The 22,381-nt window shown below is 39.6% G+C and overlaps 1 protein-coding gene across 2 annotated transcripts in view; it reads right to left on the bottom strand.

The window, feature by feature from the left end:
• Positions 1-17,052, bottom strand: part of TMEM38B (transmembrane protein 38B) — a 40,059-nt gene extending 23,007 nt beyond the window's left edge. Inside the window, exons 1-2 of one of the 2 annotated variants that reach the window (XM_039350442.1) lie at positions 16,896-17,052; positions 7,787-7,943 (exon numbers count right to left, since the gene is read on the bottom strand). In XM_039350442.1, the coding sequence (XP_039206376.1) occupies positions 7,787-7,943; positions 16,896-17,004 (266 nt within the window). In that variant the 5' untranslated portion in view covers positions 17,005-17,052. Of the gene's footprint in view, positions 1-7,786; positions 7,944-16,887 lie in introns of both variants that reach the window. The other variant, XM_039350443.1, reaches the window with a different exon arrangement.
• Positions 17,053-22,381: the final 5,329 nt, after the last annotated feature.

Genomic DNA, 22,381 nt, shown 5'->3' with positions numbered 1-22,381 from the left:
TGTTGTTGCTTTGTTTGGGGATGTTTTTAACTTCCTAACCTTGCTGTAGCCCTGGGATTTCTTATTCATTTATTTACTATAAAAATTATATAAGGCTGGCTGCCCAACTCTGTAACAATACTGGGTAGCATATAGTAAAAACAATCATACAATTAAAAGGACAGTTTCCCACCTCCGAAAGAAGAAAATCTATCATGAAAAGACAAAAATGCAACTCTTGGATGTATAATTTAAGGCCTGGGGAAAGTGTTAGATTTTCAGAGCTCTTTAGAACATTGTTAGGATTTGTCCAACGTATCCAGTGTTCATGATATATATTGGCAGTGGCACACTGGACTGTAATCCTAATTGAATTTCAATGCCTCTAGAGAAAGATCTAAGCAACTTTCTCCTACTGTCCCCGTGGGTATCCACAGGGTTAGCCATTCAGTTCCTCTCAGTTTACTCAGGCCAAGGAAAGCTCTAGTGCTCTTTAAATCAGTATTTTTTACACTTGGCAACTCACTTGAGGGCCACCCAACTCCCACAATTCCACACATCTTAAAGAATATTTGTAGCTCAAATATTGTGCAAGTGAGGATGTGTGCATGCTCACGCTCGTCGGCCATTTCCGTGGCTGAGGAGGAGCTCTTGGTGCTCTCTGAGCGTGGCTATTTTCTTGCAGACGTTTCATTACACAAACTAGGTAACATCATCAGAGCTAGTAACTGCGTAATCAGTGCTAGGTAACATCCCTAGCACTGATGACATTACTTAGTTTGGATAATGAAACGTCTACAAGAAAAAAACTAAGCTCAGAGAGCACCAAGGACTCCACACATCTTACAATTGACAAGTTGTTGTTTTTTTTAAAAAAAAACTGGTTTAAATGAAGTAGACATTTGTTTCCAAAATTCCCTGTAAATTAAGGGAAGTAAACTCAACATATTGGAATGCATCGGGTTGGGAAGACTAGCATACTGGTTTAAATGAAATCAAGCTACTGGTTTGCCTTAACCCTGCCCACCCTTTTGAAATACAGCCTCTTCCATCCTACCACAGGCCAAGTATGGCTCTCAAGCCCCAAAGGCTGCACAACCCTTCTGTGCATTATGTGTTTCCTAGGTTTATAGAGATTTCCTAAATGTTTAAAAGCGGGGGTGGGGGGGGCTTTGTTTCTTTAAGGATGGGCGGACAAAGTTCTTTGCTGTCTAAAGCATAAAAGATTCTTGGCAGTTATTCTGAGGAGAGTCTGTTTTGTGAAGCAGGCATTTCTAATATTTAAATTGACAGACCAAGGGCCAAATTTTCACCTCCTGGGGAATGTAGGTTTACAAGTTATCAAAGGCAAAGACAAGCATAGGTAGAGAACTATTCGTGCCCATGGGATTGTTGAGTTATCCAATTTGGGGAACAAGAAGAAAGTGGTCTGGCCTACCTTTTTTCAGAATGACCTGGAAGTTTAAAAGGTAATTTTCAGAGAAGCAGAAGTAGCCAAACATGTGGAAAACCACATTGGCAGAAAAATCAATAAGGCATAAAAAAGTTATGAAAAATCTTATACAGTAGAATAGAGTTCCCCAACGTAGGAGGCTTTGCGGACCAGTGGGGAGGGTGAGAGGGGATGTTCTGCACGAGCGGCCGGCAACCATACACAGCTCCATTTGCGCAAATGGTGTGTATGTGCACCTGCCGCTCACTCAAATGGAGGGTGCACACACACGTGCTTGCCTGCTCCTTGTGCAAGTGAGGATGTGTGCATGCTCACGCTCGTCGGCCATTTCCGTGGCTGCAAACCTGACTAGGGGGCCATGGCCCACAGGTTGGAGACCTCTGCAGTAGAAGATACATTTAATCAAATCTGGTCATGATATCAGATACATTAAAAATATTTTTCTACTATTTTTATCCTTGGCTATATACATGCCATTAAATTGACAGGAACAGGAATGATTCCAATGCTTCCTTTTAGATTAGAACATCTTAATCTTAACTTATATATTTCTAATTACCGTATACAGGTAGTCCTTATGACCAACATTTCTGTTGCTAAGTAAGATATTTGTTGAGTGAGTTTTGCTCCATTTTACAATCTTTCTCGCCAAGGCAGTTAAGTGAATCACTGCACTTGTTAAATTACTAACTAAATCTGGCTTCCTGTTGCCTTTGCTTGTCAGAAGGTTGCAAAAGGGGATCCCCAGAGACTCTGTAACAGTCATAAATATGAGCAAGTTGCAAGCAAGCATCTGAATGACTATGGGGATGCCATAGTCTGAAAAACGGCCATAAGTCACTTTTTCCAGTGCTGTTGTAACTTTGAACAGTCACTAAACAGACTGCTGTAAGTCGAAGACTATCTGTATTTTTCTTTCGATTGTGTATAACTGTATAGTTTTGATGTTTAAATTATTATATTTTCTATATTCAGTTTGGAATCCATGTAATAAATAAAATACTCTTCTAAAAAGTGCCCTATGCAATTAACTAGGGGTCAGGTCCAGGGTATGCAATTTGGGAGCTAAAGGCAACACCAGATTTGCAAGCTCTCTCATTTAGAGTAACTGCAGAGGTAGCAGCAGCCACAGGAGACGACAGTGTGTTTCAGGAAAAATAAGCCTTTGCACTGAAAAAAGATCTGCAAATTGAACAATACAATTCACCACACCGTAAAACCTTGCTTAAAACTATGCCAATTGCCCTGATTTCTCCATTAGTTCACAAACGGTGGTTGTGTTAACCTAAAGATGGACATGCCCCTTTTGAAAAGCCCATTAGCTCATACTACCCGCCAGTCAATATGATGCTGTATTGATTTATGAATTCATGTCACACACACCCCATCCCCTCAGTGGAATAAAATAACCTGTATTGTCATTTGCCTGTATATACAACAGCACACATTAAAAGTGATTAAAAGACATCAGTTGGCTTCAACAATGTTTATGGAATGTCTATGGAATCCAAACTGGACTGATTTCTCAACCCACACAAAATTGTTCCAAATCAAGAGTTGCTTCATAGGTCAAAATTTTCATATCTATAGATAATCTATGCCAGAGACCAGTAATGTATTCAGGTGAAGGGTGTTTTTTAAAATTCTTTGTTGATGTTAAAGATACCAAAAAGAATTATACAATTCATTTTTAAATAGAGCAGTATTTATGAAATCTAATGTAGTAACAAGGGACCTGGACCAATATTTAATACAAAAACTGGAATTTTAGAGATTCTTGAATGCCATCTAGTGGTGCTCAGCTACTATACTAGCAAACACTATGCTGCTGATTCTCAAGCTATGTGAAAGAAAATTCACTTTATTATTTTCTGGGGCAGCAGGTTAAATTCCATATAAACAAATCAGGCAACCCAAATATGTATACACTGCTAACATTCAAGCCAAAAAACATTTATGCCTATGAATTTAGGAAAACTGCTTTGTATGAATCCTTATTCAACATGAATACTTTGTCCTTGATAATGATTTGCCTGAATAATGGCATTACTTAGAACAGGGGTGTCAAACTCAATTTCATCAGCATTGCGGTTGCCCTCAGGGGGCTGGTTGGGTGTGGCCAGGGTGGGTGTGGCCTACTGGGTGGGCGTGGATGGAGTGGGTGTGGCCTACTGGGTGGGCATGGCTAGCTCTACATTGTTCACGTCAAGGGTGCCTGTGGGGGCCTGGGCAGGAGTGGGACAGATCTAGGGTCTCTGGCAGAAGGGGGTGGGACCAGGGCAAGCGCCAAGGCATGGTCCACTGGAGGAGCCTCACTGTTCCTCTCAGGCCATGCGGGGTGAGGGGCTGGATGGTGGTGCGGGCTGCCCGGAGCCCAGGGCAGCAGAGGTCAAATGCCCAGCCTGGCCCTTGAGCACCCGCGGCACCAAGCCCAGCCCCACTTCCTCAAGGCTGCTGTTCAAGGTTCTCCTGATTCCTCGCTGTTTCCAGACAGCCTTGTGAAGCTAAGACTGAATGTGTTTCAGCATAGATGGCCACCACAAAATTGTACATTGGCTCCTGCCTGGCCTGGGCCAGGGCCAAGGCAGAAGGGGCCATTCCCTCACTGTTTCCAGGATGGCTTCACGGGCCACATGAAACCACTTTGCGGGCCACATCTGGCCCCCGGGCCTTGTGTTTGACATGTCTGACTTAGAATGATTGCTTGTAACAACATATTATTGTGTATTCCTTTACTCATTGTATATTTATCCAATTTTTGGACATCACTGCTTTCTAAAACAGATCACATCAATTAAAAGAAAAAGAAAAAGACCCTGACCTCAGAGATAAAAATTAGGAAATGAATTTTTTCAAGATAGAATAAAGGGACAAATCATAAGCCAGTTACTTTATATTTGTTTCAGCCTACATACATCTTCACTTGTTCTATTGTGAACATTATGATGCTCCCCTTGTAGAGGGATGTGATCAGATGGTTGCCTTTCAGCTCTCCATAGAGCTGAAAGTCATAGTGCGACATTTAACAGGAACTAAGTAATGTCTGTGGAAAGCCCAAAGGTGCTTTTTCAGGAGGCAACTGGACTTTGTTTTTCTTTGAAGAGGTTTCGCTTCTCATCCAAGAAGCTTCTTCAGCTCTGACTGGATGGTGGGGAATGGAAGGATTTGTATTTCTTGCAGAAAGCTGGTCATTTGCATTCTTTTAGAGAGTGGTTGAGGCCATTTGGAGGTTTATCTGTATCCTCAGGGATACAGATGTGTGTGCGGAGCCTTCTTGGCTGCAGGATGTTTTCTGTCCTGTGTCCCTTCGTTGTTGAAGACAGGCAACGCTATTGGGGATGAGTCTGTGTTGTCTGCATCTCAAACTGAAGCTCAAATGGTTCCTGTGGTCTGCAATGTTTTCGGGAAATCTGTTCATATTCCTGCACCATTCGAGGATGTTCATCCCAAAGTGCATAACTAAATGTCTATGGAGATTCCCAGTCACCCAGGTCATGGTTGTTCCAAAGGTGCTTTTTCAGGAGGCAACTGGACTTTCTTGTTTTTCTGTCTTCTTTGTTTCACTTCTCATCCAAGGAGCTTCTTCAGCTCTGAGTAGATGGTGGGGAATGGAAGGATTCCATTTTCAGTTGCCTCCTGAAGAAGCACCTTTGGGACAACCGTGACCTGGATGATTGGGGAATCTCCATAAATATGTCTTGGAAAGGAACAGAATGCAGGGTTTCTGCAGCTGCTTCTTACCATGACATTCTTGCAGAGAGGCAGGGAATGAAGTTGTCCACTGAGCTTGGTCTCTTTCTGACTGATTAAGTTAGAACATTGTGCTTCATAACCATTTAAGTCTCCAATCAGTAGCCCTTCGTACACAAAGATCATTCTACCGTAAGCGTATCCCACCATATCTACAATCCGGCTTCAGCAGCTTGGGATAAATCTCAACTTGTCAATCATTTGTGACAAGATTAGCAAAACATGGATTCAGATTCCAAGTTGTTTTTTCCGTTTATGAAAATGGTAAGGAGGCAACTCTGGCAATTTCCTCTTTACCTCATTCCTAATACTACCATCACCCACTCACAGATATCCCCCAGCATCTCCAGGTAGCCCACAAGAACATATTGATGTGTGTATATATGGATAGATATCTAAAGAAGAAAATAATTTGGAAACACCATGGTGTTAGCAGAAACTGTTCACGTAAGGAAACTTTGAAGTCAAGCTACATGTTTCCCAGAAGAAATTTTGTCTGTCAGGCCACAAACCAAATGGCTTAAGGCAAAAACGTATTCTCACCCTGCCATTAAGTCCTAGTCCATATACATTAGTGCTTGAGCTAAGAAGCTTCTGTGGTGAAAGTAAACTGCACTAAACAAAATGTACTCAGCAAAACGCAGGCGGTAAGAAGTTAATTCAGCAGTTTATGTTGCAGCAACTGCAAAAGGCTGAGATTCAAGCATTCCAACATCATTCAATACCGCTAATGAGGTTTATTACTTAATGAGAGGCCCTAAAAAGAACAGCATGTATTTTATTTATGGGTAATAGGACATCAGTGTCAATTGCAAAGCAGGCTAAATGCTGTTCTTGGGTCTCTTGGTTTGTTAAGTTCACATTGGAGTGTGCATAAGTGTGTGTGTGTGTGTGTGTGTGTGTGTCTTTTCTCTATTCTTTGTGCTTTACATGTTAAATTTCAAGCAGTCACAGGAAAGGCAACTGCCATGAAGATAACAGATTGCTGGCTTCCATTTATAGTCTAAGAATGGATGTAGGCAGCCTGGCTGACCCAATTTTCATTTATGGAAAGCTAAACACCACTGGGTTTCAATTGGAACTTACTCCTAAGCAGCCTGTAAGAAAAGCATCAATGAACACACTTTAAATTCTAAAATCTAAAACCAGCCTTTTTCCCTTAGCATTTTGTTCTACATTTTGCTTATAGACAGATGTACCCATCAATCATGTGAAAATGGCCCATCTCCCATCAGAAATATGAAGTATATTTTTAAAAAGAAAGTACAGCATTTAAAATACCTTCAATGCACTTTTTTTAAAAAGGTGAATTATACTGGTTAAACAATGTTGAGTTACTAGAAATGGAGAGAAAGAAGGAAGGAAACAGGGAGGGTTTTGCTGGCATTGGACTACAGACAGTCCTCGACTTACGATTGTAGTGAAGTCTGCCTACCACAGTCATAAATCATGACAATGGTAGGCAGACTGCGAATACAGGTACAGTTTTACCAAAAAAAAAACCAGAAGTAAATGTTGGCTTTCAGCAAAACTGTCATAAGGCACAGTCAAGTGACCACATTTGACTACGGGGGTGGGGGGCAACCATCAGAATTTCAAATTTGGGTCATAAGTAGCTCCAAGCTAAGTCTTTTGTAAGCGACCAAGTCATAAGTTGAAAACTACCCATAACTGATTATGCCAACCCATCAGCGTTATTCATTTATTTTTTTCATTTATTAATTTATTGCCGTACAATCACAGGATTCTTGGAAGTTTCCAAAATTTGTGTGCAGGGACACACACAGACAAATATATATATTTATGATAGAGAGAGACAGAGAGAGACATCTAAAAAAAACCCTAAAACAATTAAAACCCAGACGCAATACGGTAACGGATATTTGTCCCAAACGCCCTCTGGAAAAGCTCTGTCTTTAGCTTTTTCTGGAAGGCAGATACCGTTGGATCCAAATAAACACCCAACAGGAGGCCATTCCAGAGGCACAACTCCATATAATGCTTCAGTCTCCCTCTCTCCCTCATAATAGTTCTGTGCAAAATTCATGGAATATATTTTCACAATCTGGAGGTTAACTATATACTGTTAATTGTTGCTTTTATATCTGCCACTGTATATCAAATGCTTATTCTTTTACACGTTCCTAATTTCTTTCCGAGAAATCCAAAGTGCTTAATAGTTAGGAGTTAAATGATTACTAATTAAGACTAGTTAGTAGTTATTAATTAAACAATTAACAATTAAATAATTAATAATCTTTCAATTTATTAAAACATCTAGACAGTCCCTTGTATTTAAAATCAGACATTGTTTAAATTATCCACAAGTCTATCCATCAGAAGACTTTTTGTTCTCTCGAACTAAAAAAAGCTTTCTCTAGGATGAAGGGTTTTTTTTCCCCTTCCAAATTACTGATAGAGCTGTAAACATATTTATGCAAATTCGCTCGATTAACAATCTTAAAATTCACTGACAGATTCCTTTAAGCAGACGACAACTTTAAAATGAACTCTTTATAGCGTGGCTTGAAGCCATATAAACAATAACTTTGAAAATATGTATTATTTATCAAAAAAATGCACTATGTATTAAAAGTTACTTACCAGACGGATGAGGCAAGGAGGACACCTGTGGTGTTGGCAAGAAATGCAATTAGAGGTTCTGCTAGCATCAGCGAAGATAATATGGACCCACCGAAACAGTAAAGCATAGCACTAAACCAACATGCAAGTGGGCTGCCATATGCGACTTCAACTACTCCTGAAAACAAGAGAAGATACAAACAGCTCTTTATAAGGAATTTTCCTTTTAATTTTGCTGCAAAAGGAGAAAAGCCAACACATGGTTCTTTAAATTCCCTGATCGGCTTACTGCGCTAATGGTAATAGCATTTAAGACTTATATACCGCCTCACAGTGCTTTACAGCCCTCTCTGAGCGGCTATAGAGTCAGCTTATTGCCCCTAACAATCTGGGACGTCATTTTACCAACCTCGGAAGGCTGGAAGGCTGAGCCAACCTTGAGACCTGAGCAGCATGTTCTAAGGAAAATAAGGGGGTCTGAGAGGAGGAAGCTCTCAGTGAAGAAACATTAAAAAAGGAACCCTTGGATGGAGAGAGCAGGTTGGTAATCAAAGCCATGGGAAAGGATGTGATAGGAGGGATATAGTAACCCCATAAAATGGCAGAATAGCTTAAGAAAAATGGTGGAAGATATGGGTTAGATTCAGTGAAGGCAAGGAGGGGAAGACAACAGAGTCACAACCTTCCTGTTAGTGTATACTATATATCCTGACACTGCCTTATGTTCACTCAAAAATCCAACATTTCTAATGTAGAAATTAAAGGAGTTTTAATGTTATTAATAAAAAAATAAACTAGTGCTAAATGTTATTTAAATGCTGCCTTCAGATTTTGGCTGGAGTGAGATGAATAGAAGAGAATAGAGCTGGAAGGGACCTTGGAGGTCTTCTAGTCCAGCCCCCCGCTCAAGCAGAACCTATACCCGTGGTGGCGAACCTATGGCACGCGTGCCACAGGCGGTACGCGGAGCTGTCTCTGGTGGCACACAAGCCATTGCTGGGCCGAGCTGCTCCCTCCTCCTCTCCGTGCATGCGCAGCTTTCCGCAGAGCTGCACATGCGCAGTCTGGGAATAAGCAAGAGGCTATAAAGGGAGCAACTTTCGGCGGAAGCAGGCATGGAAAGCGAGGCAGCAGCCCTATGTGCGTCCTGATGCATGAGCGTGCCCTTGCCCTGCCAGGCAAGCGGAGTCATGGCATCTTCGGCAGAAGAACGCAGGCAGGCAGCAGAAGGCACAAGGAGCCCCAATCCCAGCACAGCCCATCCTCCCCCCCCTCAGAAGAGCTGCAGGGCTCAGGAGCCTCCCCCCATACCCCCACACCCGCTGAGCAAGATGCTCTCCTGCCCACTGCCCCACCCTCCAGAGCAACATCGAGTTGGCCATACCCACCATGACCACGCCCACCCAGTCTACCATTTCTACAATAGCCACGCCCACCTGGCACCCAGCAATACATAAGTGGAATTTGGGCACTCGGTCTCTAAAAGGTTCACCACCACTGATTTATACCATTTCAGACAAGTAACTGTCTAGTCCAGGCATGTCAAACTGCCAGCCTGCGGGCCAGATGCGTCACGCCCATCCCACTACTGGCAATGGGGGGAAAGTCATGAGATTTCATGTGATGTCGCGAGTTTGACATGCCTGGTCTAGTCTCTTCTTAAAAACCTCCAGTGATGGAGGGCTCACGATTTCTGAACGCAAGCTGTTCCACTGGTTAATTGTCCTCACTGTTAGGAAGTTTCTCCTTAACTCCAGGTTGCTTCTCCCTTTGATCAGTTTCCAACCATTATTTCTTGTCTTGCCCTCTGGTTCTTTGGAGAACAGTCTGACACCCCCCCTCCCTCTTCTTTGTGGCATCCCCTCAAATACTGGAATATTGCTATCTTGTCACCCCTAATCCTTCTTTTCTTTAGACTAGCCAAATCCAAGTCCTGCAGCCATTCTTCTGAGGTTGAACACAACGTGGGAGATGTAGTTTACATGAATTTGATCAAAGTGGTAGAGCCCTTGCTTCAGTTTGCTGCAATTATGAAAGGGATCATAGTGCTACTCAGAAGGTGAGGGCCAGAGATGGTCAGAGTATACAAATAACTCTTAAGTCAGGGGTCTGCAACCTTGACAATTTTAAGACTTGTGGACTTCAGCTCCCAGAATTCCTCAGCCAGCTATGCTGGCTGGGGAATTCTGGGAGCTGAAGTCGACAAGTCTTAAAGTTGTCAAGGTTGCAGATCCCTGCTCTAAGTGTCTCTTAGGCAGCTTCTACTGAACAACATGGATCTAGCACTGCCAGAAAGCCAGGCTGCAGGGGGAAAAAATTCAGTCCAAATTTGTCCTTGATTAAAAACTAACTACTGCAGAATTTACTGTGGAAAGTATTAATACAGGGGTCTTCAAACTTGGCCCTTTTATGACTTGTGGACTTCAACTCCTGGCTGAGGAATTCTGGGAGTTGAAGTCCACAAGTCTTGGCCCTTTTATGACTTGTGGACTTCAACTCCTGGCGGAGGAATTCTGGGAGTTGAAGTCCACAAGTCATAAAAGGGCCAAGTTTGAAGACCTCTGTATTAATAGTACAACTTAGAGGAAAGAAAAATGATAAAATCTTGATTATTTTGAAGGCAGCAACAATTGGGAGGGAACTAAGAAACCTGTCTGTAGAAAGTATCCACTCCTCAATCATCTTGAGTCACAAACAGCTTGGTCTGGAGAGCTTAACTAGGAGGAACACACTGAAGGTGTTACCTGATATAATTTGTATTCAAGGGACATAGTAATTGGAAACCTTCAGTTTTAGAATCTGAAATTATGCTGTTGTTCATAAAGCAGAGCCGTTTGGGGGAAGCGGGCATATCCTCTTTCAGGAAAGTTTAAACAATTTAGACTCGATTAATCTGAAATTTCAGAGGGAATTCCTTTGAAGAAATCATACTAATGTTTATAATTCATGTTTCCTGATATATGATTGAATCATCCATTGATAAATACAAAGGGATTTTTTTGATGTGGGCATTTCAATCATCATAGCTCTTTATGGGGCAGTGGTAACTCAGATAGGAATGGGGATTGTTGGGAAACAATTTAGAAAAAAGTTTGAGTTGATTCTTTTTAAGAATGGAACCCCCACTCAGTGTGATTTGTTTATACATAAAGTTTCTTCTTTCGATTAAATTGTTTCCAGATGTATCCTGCCTCATTGTGGTTGGGAAGTTCTCCAAGTCAATAATACAGGAAGTGATCATTTCCCCATTTATTTCTCATGAAAAGTAGGGTTTTACTGATTAGGCAGGGGTAGTCCTTTGTGGATTTGACAAACACAAATGGGTTTCTTCAGACAAAACTATGTAAATTCTGTTGGATTTATGGTGAGAAGAATGATTCAAGGGAATTTCAAAATATTTATACTGTGTGATACAGTTACTACAACTGATCAGGCTGTGCCTAATAAAATCTAAAAAAGAAAAATCAAATGTTGGTTTCATGATAGGTTGCTGAATGTGCTAAATCTACATGAGCAGATGAACATTTTCAAGATATTTAGTTGTTGATGTTAACAATCAAGAAAAGAACGCTGCAAAGACAGAACTATAATGAGTACATGGAACCTAAGAATCATTAAGGTAGGGAAGTTCAATGCAGTAAAAAATAAAATGAAGGCATCTTTGATATTAACAAATTGAAATGGACTGGAACTAGACACTTTCAATTAGGAGATTATGCTATTTACAACTACAGGGAGTCCTCCATTTACAACAATTGGGTCCAGAATCTTGATCGCTGAGTGAAGCAACATGTCTTGAGACCAATTTGTACAACAACTATGATCCTGACTCTCCTGACTGCAGGTCATTAAGCCTTAGTGCAAGGGAGAGGGTTCAGGTCTCCCAGGTGTGGTGCGGCCAGGAGGGAGCCCAGACCTCTACATACATTCACAAGACCCAGGCCTTCCCCAATGGGGAGAACAACAGTACCAATGATGGTGTTTCCTAACATTTTTGCCAGATCTGAGGTCCATTCCTCCAGCATGCTGAGAAAATCCATCATTGCGCTGGAAAAATGGGCCTTAAATTTGGCAAAAATGCTAGCAAATGTTCTGGAAGACTTATGACTATGTTGAAATTCTATATACAGTAGAGATGTTTACGACAAAGATACCTCAGAAGATATACTATATTTATAAAAACCTTTGAAGATAAAGTTAGATCCGTTATTAGTTATCATTAAGTTATCTTTGAGAAGAAGCAGCTTTACTTCCCAACCTTCTGGACAGCTAAGGAAGACACCTAGCGACTTCATTGGAAGAAGCACAGTCAACATTTCCCCTCCCTTTTTGGAGAGTCTACAGGTTGGGAATGGGAGCAAAACACTTCCATTTCCATACTTACAAACTGTACAACTCCAAAACAAAATTCACTGCAATTTAAGAGCACAATCCCAAGTGCCAAAGGCTGCAGCAAGCCTGAGTAGTACTCCCCCCCCCGCAATAAACCATGGTTTGACATCTCTTACATGTAACACTAGACCAAAAATCTGCAAGTCGTGTTTTGCTTTAATATAATCTGTGAACGCAGACTACTGTCTCCAAAAAGAAACTTGATAGATTTTACTATTTGCAAGTATTCTACTGTAACAATAAAATAGCATAAAAGAAACATATAAATCTTATCACAACTCTTTAAAGAAATGTAGCATCAGAATCTTTCAGTTTGTCTGAATGTTTTAATCCCTTATGCCAGCAATTGTGGTAGGCAATTAACCCAAAAATGTAGCATATCTTTTGGGTTTACTTTATTTTTTTATTTTATTTGCATTTTAAGTTGACTGGTGATTGTTATTATGATTATTAGTGTCACTTTACGTTGCTTTGATAAGACTACATTTGGAATACTGTATCCAGTTTTGGTTACCACAATACAAAAAAGATGTTGAGATTCTAGAACAGTGGTTCTCAACCTGTGGGTCGGGACCCCATTTGGGGTCGAACGACCATTTCATGGGGGTCGCCAAACCACGCTGTCCACCATTTTTTTCCCTTTTCCCTAGCTGTCCTACTCCCTCTTATTGGTGGCCACACCTACTTGGGAGTCACCACAACATGGGGAACTGTATTATGGGGTCACGGCATTAGAAAGGTTGAGAACCACTGTTCTAGAAAGAGTGTAGAGAAGAACAACAAAGATGATTGGGGGCTAAAGGCTAAAACACAGAGGAACAATTGCAGGAACTAGGTATGTCTAACCTAACTAAGAGAAAGATTAGAGGTAACATCTGGTTAATTCAGAAAAAAAAATCAGTCTTTAAAAATTTGGTTGTCAGCCTTTTTATGCTGGAGATTAGTAAATAGCAGGAATATTAGTGCAAATGTTCAGGAAATCTCTCCTGATGGTTCCTTACTGATTAATCATTATTGGCGAACCAGATTATTGAGATGAAGTTATGGTTTAGAGAGCTTAACATGTTGCTAAATTGTTCTTCTAAAAACTGGAATTTTTCTATTTATGAAGAACTTTGGATTTGTGCCTGCAGACCCCTTTTTTAAAAGCCCCCAAACATAGGGAAATACAACTACATTTGCAGGTTTGCAATTTACTGGGGATGGATCTTTACAAGCTGCGAATAAATTTATGTATAAGAGTGCTGGGGTGGCTTCCAGAGAGACAATTTTTATCCTTTCTTTCTAAAAAATTGTTTCTATCAATTTGGAAAAAGTAATGTTAGAAAATGAAACCGAAGAAAGAACTGTACTGTTGCCTTGCAAAAATTTGTACATGCCACAAGGCAACCTGGGAGCACTTTAGAAACTGAAATGGAGAGGCCACTGAACATTATTTTACACAAGAATTACATTAGCATAAAAACAGTGTCCACAACAGATGGCAATACCTACCCAATGATGTCTATCTTTAATATTCAGTTTATATTTTATTGCTCGGATAGCTTAGTGCCCATATCAGAACGTTATTCATAAAACTCAGAGCTGTAAATTTTTTAGATTTTTTTTATTCTTCATTTTTATAAATAACTCAAGGTGGTGAACATACTTAATACTTCCCCTCCTCCTATTTTCTCCACAACAACCCTGTGACTGTGAGTTGGGCTGGAGAGAATGACTGGCCCAAATTCATCCAGCTGACTTTCATACCTAAGGTGGACATTAAAATGTCACATTACCATTGTAAATTTCAGTTAGAAGTAAAATACGGTAATTGTTACTTTTTATATCCTTGCAATCTCAAATATTAGAAGTTTTAAAATTTAAAATAATAGGTAGTAAAATAGAAATAATTGATTTTTTCCTGTATTCTCTCTCTCTCTCTCTCTCTCTCTCTCTCTCTCTGTGTGTGTGTGTGTGTGTGTGTGTATGTATATGTGTGTGTGTATATATATATATATATATATATATATATATATATATATATATATATATATATGTTGGATGAAGCACCTGGTCTACCAAATATAGGATAAATCAGTCTGTTCCGCGTTTCACTCCAATTTAGGAGTATTTTATTTAGGCAGACGTCACTACTGTGAACACTGTAAATTCAAAATTTTGTGGCTTTAACTTTAACTCTTTGTCAGCCACAAAATTTTGAATATATATATATATATATGAAAATGTGTGTGTGTGTGTGTGTGTGTGTGTGTGTGTGTGTATTTGTAGGTCTTTGGTTATTCGGGTTTTCTCCTGCGTAAAATTGGATGTGTCTTGACGACATTTCGACGAAGTCCCATTCGTCATTTCAGGCTGGTGTTTTCAGCTTCGTGCTCCTCGAAGCACGGAGCGGAAAACACCAGCCTGAAGATGACGAATGGGACTTCGTCGAAACGTCGCCAAGACACTTCCAATTTTACGCGGGAGAAAACCCGAATAACCAAAGACCTACATACAAACACCCGCGAAAACCTCAGAAAAAAAAATATATATATATAGGTGTGTGTGTGTGTGTGTGTATTTTGAGCGAAAGAGAGAGAGAGAGAGATCTTTTCTCGTCATAATGTGAGGTGGCATTTTTCTCACCTAAATTGACTCTGAATTTATAGCTGAACTTTTAGCTCCAGTCCATAACGACAAGAAGTAAGTCACTAAAGATTTTCATCTTAGGTGGCCAAGGGACAGAATCGGGAATGGGACAGATCATTTCCAAAAACAAAATTCAATTTAGATAGATTATAACAGAGGATATGTGTATGTGTGCACACACTAATATTATAGTAGTGTTGACAACCAAATTACAAGAATCATTGGCCTTTACTAAATATTTCAATTTCTGCCTTGTTTCCCCTTCTCCAAGACAACATTTACTTAATTTAGTAAACAAATTTATATAATTGCCCAAGTTAGACATAGATGATTCTGAGTGTTTCTGAGTGTTTGGCACCATTTAAAAATTCATCACACTATAAAAAAAATGTTTTTTTAAAAAAAACCACCCGTGCTCATGGCAGCAACAACACACCAAATCAGTCTGCTCCATCTTCATTCATGATCCCCAGACCCATTGACAAAACATTTTTAGGGCCTTTCCGAAAAGCAACAAAATGGGGACCAACCCTACCTACAGTGTGTGTGAAGATATGCATCCAGAACAATGCAAGTAATCTTCAACTTACAATTTTTCATTTGGTGACCATTTGAAGTTACAGCGGCACTGAGAAAAGTGACTTATGACCATTTTTCACACAACTCTTGGAACATTCCCCCATGGTCACGTGATCAAAATTCAAAAGTTTATCAACTGACTCATATTTATGACTGTAGCAGTGTCCTAGGGGGTCATATAATCACCTTTTGCCATCTTCTGACAAGCAAAGTCAATGGAAAAGCCAGATTCACTTAACAAAGATGTTATTAACTTAACATCTGCAGAGATTTGCCTAACAGGTTTGGCAAGAAAGATCGTAAAATGGGGGCAAATTCACTTAAGTGTCTCACTTAACAACAGAAATGTTGGCCTTAATTGTGGTGCTAAGTTGAGGACTAGCTGTAAAGGAGGGAAAAAAAATGAGTCAAATCGGAGCAAATATATTTACCTGTTTGAGAGATGAAGCAGGCAAATGTATGACTATTCATATGAAATAACTCCCCCAAATTTACTGTCTTCTGATACTACCTCAAGTTACCTTGTCATTCTGCTAAAAAAAAATGAAGCTAATACTCTGCATGCATTAAAAATAGAAAATTATCTCACGGATTATTTCCTAGTGGATGTTACATAAAAATAACTCTACTGAGTTGGTCAAACATCTCTCTTGCCCAATATTCTGCTTCTAAAAGTAACACCAAGTGCCTTTGGTAAGCCATTTACTTTATACTGAACTTACACAAGATAATTTCCACCTGACACTGCTGGCTAATCCTTGCAGATCTTCTAATCTCCATTTTTTAAAAACATTCAAATAAATAATAGCTTACAAAAACTATGTGAACTTTTACACTATCAAGAAAACATGACACAGTACAATAAAATAAAATCCTTCCAGCTAAGCCACTGACTGACAGGTGTTAAGGATTTTTTTCCCCATCAAATGTATATGAAATTATTTGTGATCCAAATACATAGGCTATATTGCTTTCATAATATTACTGAAGTCCTTTTAAACATCAGACAAAAACTTGTATTACTTCCCAAAGCAGTTGATCCTTTTTTTAAAAAAAAATAAGAGTACAATATTGATGTATTAGTATGCTTTATAGAGAATGTTTTATAATTTTATTAGAATTATAATTTGAACCTTTGTAAAACTGTGAGTTACTGAAAACAAGGTATGCTTTTTTTTAAAGGGGGGATTTTCTACGTGTTTGTTCATCCATAAATGTCATGAATGTCAAAGTTCATACATTAATTATGTTGCATGTAAGTAAAAATAGCCATTTTGTCCATCCATAACCAATCCTCCAAATACCAAAAAAATAGGAAGTTTAATTTTTATCTAGAAAATGTGTTAACTATCTTCAGCATAAGCTAGTAGACTTCATATTAAACAAGGGTGAGTTGTAAGCCCTTGGTCGCACCTTAGGAAACCTTGTTGACTCTGGACATGGTCAGGAGCTATGGTTGCTCCTTCCGGAATTTCTAGAACTAAAAACAAGTTTTCTACTCCGGACTTCGGCCTACTTACTCACTCACCCCGCTGCTCCTTCAGAGACAGGATGGAAGCGGTATAATGCGCTAAGTCAAAGAAGGGAAACATGGGCAACCGAGAGAAGCGCAGCGGCAGATCCCCCAACAGCTCCATCGCGGCAGCTTCTGGTGCGCATGCGCCAACACTGTCAAGCGGCGTGCGAAAACGCCAAGGTAAGCTTGCCCGAGAAGGGGGCGGAACCAATTTGAAAAAGGCGGGGTTACAGGCGACTCTAACGCCCTCCCCGTGCATCACGGCCTATTGCCGCGTGCCAGAATGTGGCTAGGCAAATTAAAAATCCGCCCATCTTTGCTCGTAGGCCAAACTGCCGTCAGTAGGGAGGGCGGAACAAAGAAGCTCGCGCCACGAGCGGAGGAATGATTGGCTCGGTTCGAGTCTAACGTCGTCCAAGGCTGAAAGGCGATTGGTTCAGCTTTGTAGGCGGGCTGAATTGGCGAGAGTTAGTGATTTGCCAGTAGCAGGAGCGCGCATTTTGGGCTACGGTAATCGGTGGAAGCGTTTCTCGTTGAGATCCTTGAGAAGCAGTAAGAGTAGTTACTAACCGCCGGTCTAGGTTCAATCTATCACTTGTCTTGAAAACTAAGTGAATATCGCAAAATCGAGATAAAAGGAACGAAAGCTACAATATAACCGTACTTACACTATATTAAAAAGGTCCCACCCACCTCCCATACAGGGCTTTATAGACGACTTCACCGGTCAACCTATTAAAGCACCAGAAGGCAAGACATGAAGCAATGGATGGAAACTAATCAGAGAAGCAACCTAGAACTAAGGAGAAATTTCCTAACAGAACAATAAACCAGTGGAATGGCTTGCCTCCAGAAGTTGTGGGTGCTCCATCACTAGAAGCTTTTAAAAAGAGACTGGACAGGCACTTGTCTGGAATGGTAGGGAGTCTCCTGCTTAAGTAGAAAGTTGGACTAGATGACCTCCAAGGTCCCTTTCCAACTCTGTTATTCTATTACTGGGTTGATGCCTTTTGGATGTTCTGGGCTACAAATCGCAGACTTTGATACCTGTCCCATAATTGCTTCGGTTGGTATTTCTAATCCAGTGTGTAAAGGTTCACTCTGTTTTGCAAAGTGCTACTTGAGTCTAGAGCAGTGTTTCTCAACCTTGACCATTTTAAGGCATGTGGACTGCAACTCCCAGAATTCCACAGCCAGCCATGCTGGCTGTGGAATTCTGGGAGTTGAAGTCCACATGCCTTAAAATGGTCAAGGTTGAGAAACACTGGTCTAGAGAGACTCTTACAGCACAGCAGAGCACTGAATAAAGTTGTTTTAGTGTTGTGGCAACTGCCTGGACAAGTTCTTGCAGTATTTTTTTTTATTTATTTTTTTTAGTAAAATATCTGAAGTGATTTGCCATTGCCTGATTCCTAGGGCTGAGAGAGGGACTGGAGCAAGGTTACCCAGTTTTGTGCCTAAAGCAGAACTGAATACAGAATATAGAATGACAAGAGTTGGAAGGGACATTGAAAGTCTTCTAGTCAAATCCCCTGCTCAGGCAGGAAACTAGAACTCAGTACTAGACTTAGCCTGGTATTTCAACCACAACTCCAAATTTGCTCTCATGAATAAAAGGTTAAGTTCTTGCGAAGTGATGTGTTCTATTCTAACAAATGCAAACCAATTCTCAGCATGCCAGCTCAGATGCAAGCTATCTGGTAGAGCTTTCACCTAGTTAAGACATTTGGGTGGCTGAAACAACAAGGAGGATGGGCTATCTAGTTCTTTATCCCTTCAGAAGCCCCTTTTTTTCTCATCTGTCAAATACAGCTATTAGCTGATGATAACTCTAGCTTTATAAAAAAAAAATGCATTCATTACTGAGCTCTCAGAATACAAATGGGTCATAAAAAGTACAAAACATATGTTAACCTTATTTTTGTCACTTCATTAATACCATATTTTGGGACCTGTGCAGTGGCTACGAGTCCCACTGAAGCCCTAGTCCAGTGGTGGCGAACCTATGGCACGGGTGCCAGAGGCGGCACTCAGAGCCCTCTCTGTGGGCACACACACCGTCATCCCAGTCCTAGGCCTTCAGCTGGGTTTTATTTCGCTTTAGGCCGCTGTGTGCAAAAAAAAACAACACGTTCAATCAATCAGTCAATTTCAACTTCTCGCAGGAAAAAAAAAGATCTTGAAAAGTTGGAATTGATTGATTGAACTTTTTAGTCCCACCCAGTCTGCCGTTACCACCGCAGCCACACCCACCCAATGGGCCACACCCACCCAGCACCCGCCAATGCATAAGTGGGTTTTGGGTTACAGTTTGAGTACTCGGTCTCTAAAAGGTTTGCCATCACTGCCCTAGTGAGATACATTCTTCGCTAAACTATACATGTACCTTGCTAAACTACATATGTAGATACAACATAATTTATTGTTGAAATGAACAATTGAGATTTGGAATCTGGGTGCTTCCAGAACAGGCTCTTAACATGCATAAATAGCAGTTGGCAGTAGCATAATAACTTCTTGTACAGATATATTTAAAATCCTATTTCTGCATAAAAATTGAAGCTACTTCTTTAAGATATGTAGTCCAATAAAATATTTGTCAATGACCATAATCATTAACATAAAAAATGCTGTAAGTCAAATGTTACATTTGTTATTAGAGGAAATTCTCTTAATCTTCTTGAGCACTGATTGTAGGTCATTTAGCAGATTCGTCTGCAATCTGTTTGATTAATTATACCTATTCTTTACTCAGCAGTGTTAAACAGGATTCTTTCTTTCCCCTTTTATTCGATAAGTTGCAATGCCAGCCTCATCCATAACTGAAAAGTAGATCTTGAATAATTATTATCAGACATTAAGTTTGCAGACATCATAAAAGCACAAAATCATGTTTTTTGCAGTTCTGCTTGATTTCCACTGAGTGGCAATAGATGTACACACAGGAAATATAAATCCAATTATGTCTGACTTCTGCTCACAGGTGAAGCAAGACTGAGGCAGAAGATCAAAGAAAGAAGAAAGATGTGAACACTGCCAGCTTGAGATCAAATATGGACTACACTCTATCCTAACAGTTGAGATAGGATGGTATGGGAAAATTCCAAATTGGTTCTCGCCGATGGAGGCAGTGATTCATTCTAATACATTAGAGAGAAAAAAGATGATTAGGTATAAAGAATTACTTTAACCGAGGAAATCTCAAGTCAAGAGAAGAGTTGGAGGAACAAAGAATACCCATAGATTGGTCGCCGTATTTACAAATTCAATCTAGATATAATAGGGATAGGCAAGAACATGGAATTAGTCAGACCCCACACCAACTTGATAAAATTCTAATAAGTAAGGAAGGAAAACTATTATCAAAAATTTATAAATACCTATTAGAGATAGAGTTAAAGGAAGAAATAGTGAAGGGGCCAATGATAGCGTGGGCACGAAATGTGGGGCGAAATATAAATTTAGAGGAATGGGAAAGATTATGGAACATAAATTGCAAATTGACGCTATCAACTGCATACAGAGAGAATCAATATAAAATGATTTACAGATGGCATTTAACACCAGCGAGATTGGCTAAAATGTATAAAAATATAGACCCAAAGTGTTGGAAATGTAAAATCAGAGAAGGAACATTTTATCACATGTGGTGGCTGTGCCCCAAAGCAAAAAATTATTGGGAACGAATAAGAGATTGGATACAGGAGATAATGGAGATACAAATGGATTTTAAACCAGAATTATTTCTTTTGGGCATAATAAATTTAAAGATGGAAAAACAACTCCAACATATCATTATACACATATTGACTGCAGCCCGTATAACATATGCTCAATGCTAGAAGAGTGAAAATATTCCCACAAATGATATGATTATGTACAAAATCTTGGAATGCGCAGAAATGAATAAACTTACGCTAGAATTAAAAGACGAGACAACAGAATTTTATGAAATTTGGAATAAATGTTATAATTGGCTAGAACAGAGAAAGGAAAAGACATAATTATTGATGTACATAAAATGTAAATAAGATGTAAAGAATGCTTAAAATGTATAGTACTGTTCTGTTAAAAGAAAAGATTTATGTTTATGTATTTTAAGTTTGTTTGGGTGTATGGTGTATGGTGAAAAATAATAAAAAAAATTAAAAAAGAGATAGAATGGTAACTTGCTCACAGTAGATCCCTGGGCAATATATTTTAATTGGCTCAGCCAAAACTCTAAAGCACTCTTCATCTGTAAAAACAGGCTTGCTGGATCAAGCCAAGGACCATTTAATCTAAGCATTTTGTTATTCACAGTAGCAAGCCAAATATCTATGTGGTACCCATAAATAGGAAGTGAAAAGCTACCCTTCTGCATTCCTGGATCTGAATGCTTGCTGCCCCAATCTGAGGGTGAGTTGAGTCTTCAGGATCAATAGCCCTGAGTAGATACAAGTTCTATGAATAATCTATATTTTAAAAAATCCTCTTTAAAACCATCCAGATAAATAGCCCACACCATGTCTTGAGCTGATGAATTCTTAAAGGTTTTTGTGCACCATATGTATAGTTTACCTCTTCTAGTTCTTATTTCAATCAGTTTCATTGGAAGGCTCCTGGAATTAATGTGTCAAAAGACAATAAGATGCCTCTTTCTCCATTTTTCCATACAATGTGTGATGTTACACAAATCAGTGAAGTTGGTGCCAGCAGTTTTTTTTTAACCTGAAGAATCCCAAATACTCTCAGTTTCTATTGAAAGAGCTATGTTTGGTTCCTCTAATTTTAATGCCCCTTATTATATACTTTTTTCTCAAATGTGGTAGCCAGACTATATAATGCTGCAGATGCATTATACGTTGTATAAGGAATTATAACTTGAATAGTGTTGAAGGAAAGTCTTCATCATGGTTCAGTCCAAGCCGGGGATAAACAACATGGCAACTGCTTTAGGAAGAAGGTTGCAGTTTATTGAAGAGGAGAGCCAGACAGAAAGATGGCTCTGGAAGAAAGAGAATGAGCACATGTGAGTTTTTATATCCTCTGGAGTCTTTGGTTTGGAGTTGTTCCTGTGGCATGAATTTTGACCTGTGTGTGCCTTTTTGGTATTCTGATGGTAGTGGGTTAATCCTATTATGTCCTAAAAGTCATGTCCTCCTTTCCTGGGGCTGTGAATAAAGATATATTCAAAAACTAAAACACACATCACTGAGACTAAGGAATTTATTTAAAAACTCAGTGTCTCAATGATCTCTGTTTTAGTTTTTGAATATAAATATACCCGAGACTCGTATCTTCAAAACTATTATATACACTATTATATATATACACACACACATACATACATACACATACATACACACATAACATACACACACACACAAAGTTTCAGGAGCTCTTTGTTGTCTGTTTATGTTGAAAATAATTGGGTGAACAAATAAAACTGATTCTGTTGTTGCTGTTAATATCTGCCTCATCAAAGAGGAAATGTAAGATGATAGTTTTCAGACACA

The sequence above is a fragment of the Crotalus tigris genome, unplaced genomic scaffold (assembly GCF_016545835.1).
Source record: "Crotalus tigris isolate CLP2741 ecotype Arizona unplaced genomic scaffold, ASM1654583v1 scf7180000018334.392729, whole genome shotgun sequence".
Lineage (NCBI taxonomy): Eukaryota > Metazoa > Chordata > Lepidosauria > Squamata > Viperidae > Crotalus > Crotalus tigris.
Note: the sequence above shows the minus strand (reverse complement) of the source record. Positions and strands in the feature narration are given on the sequence as shown.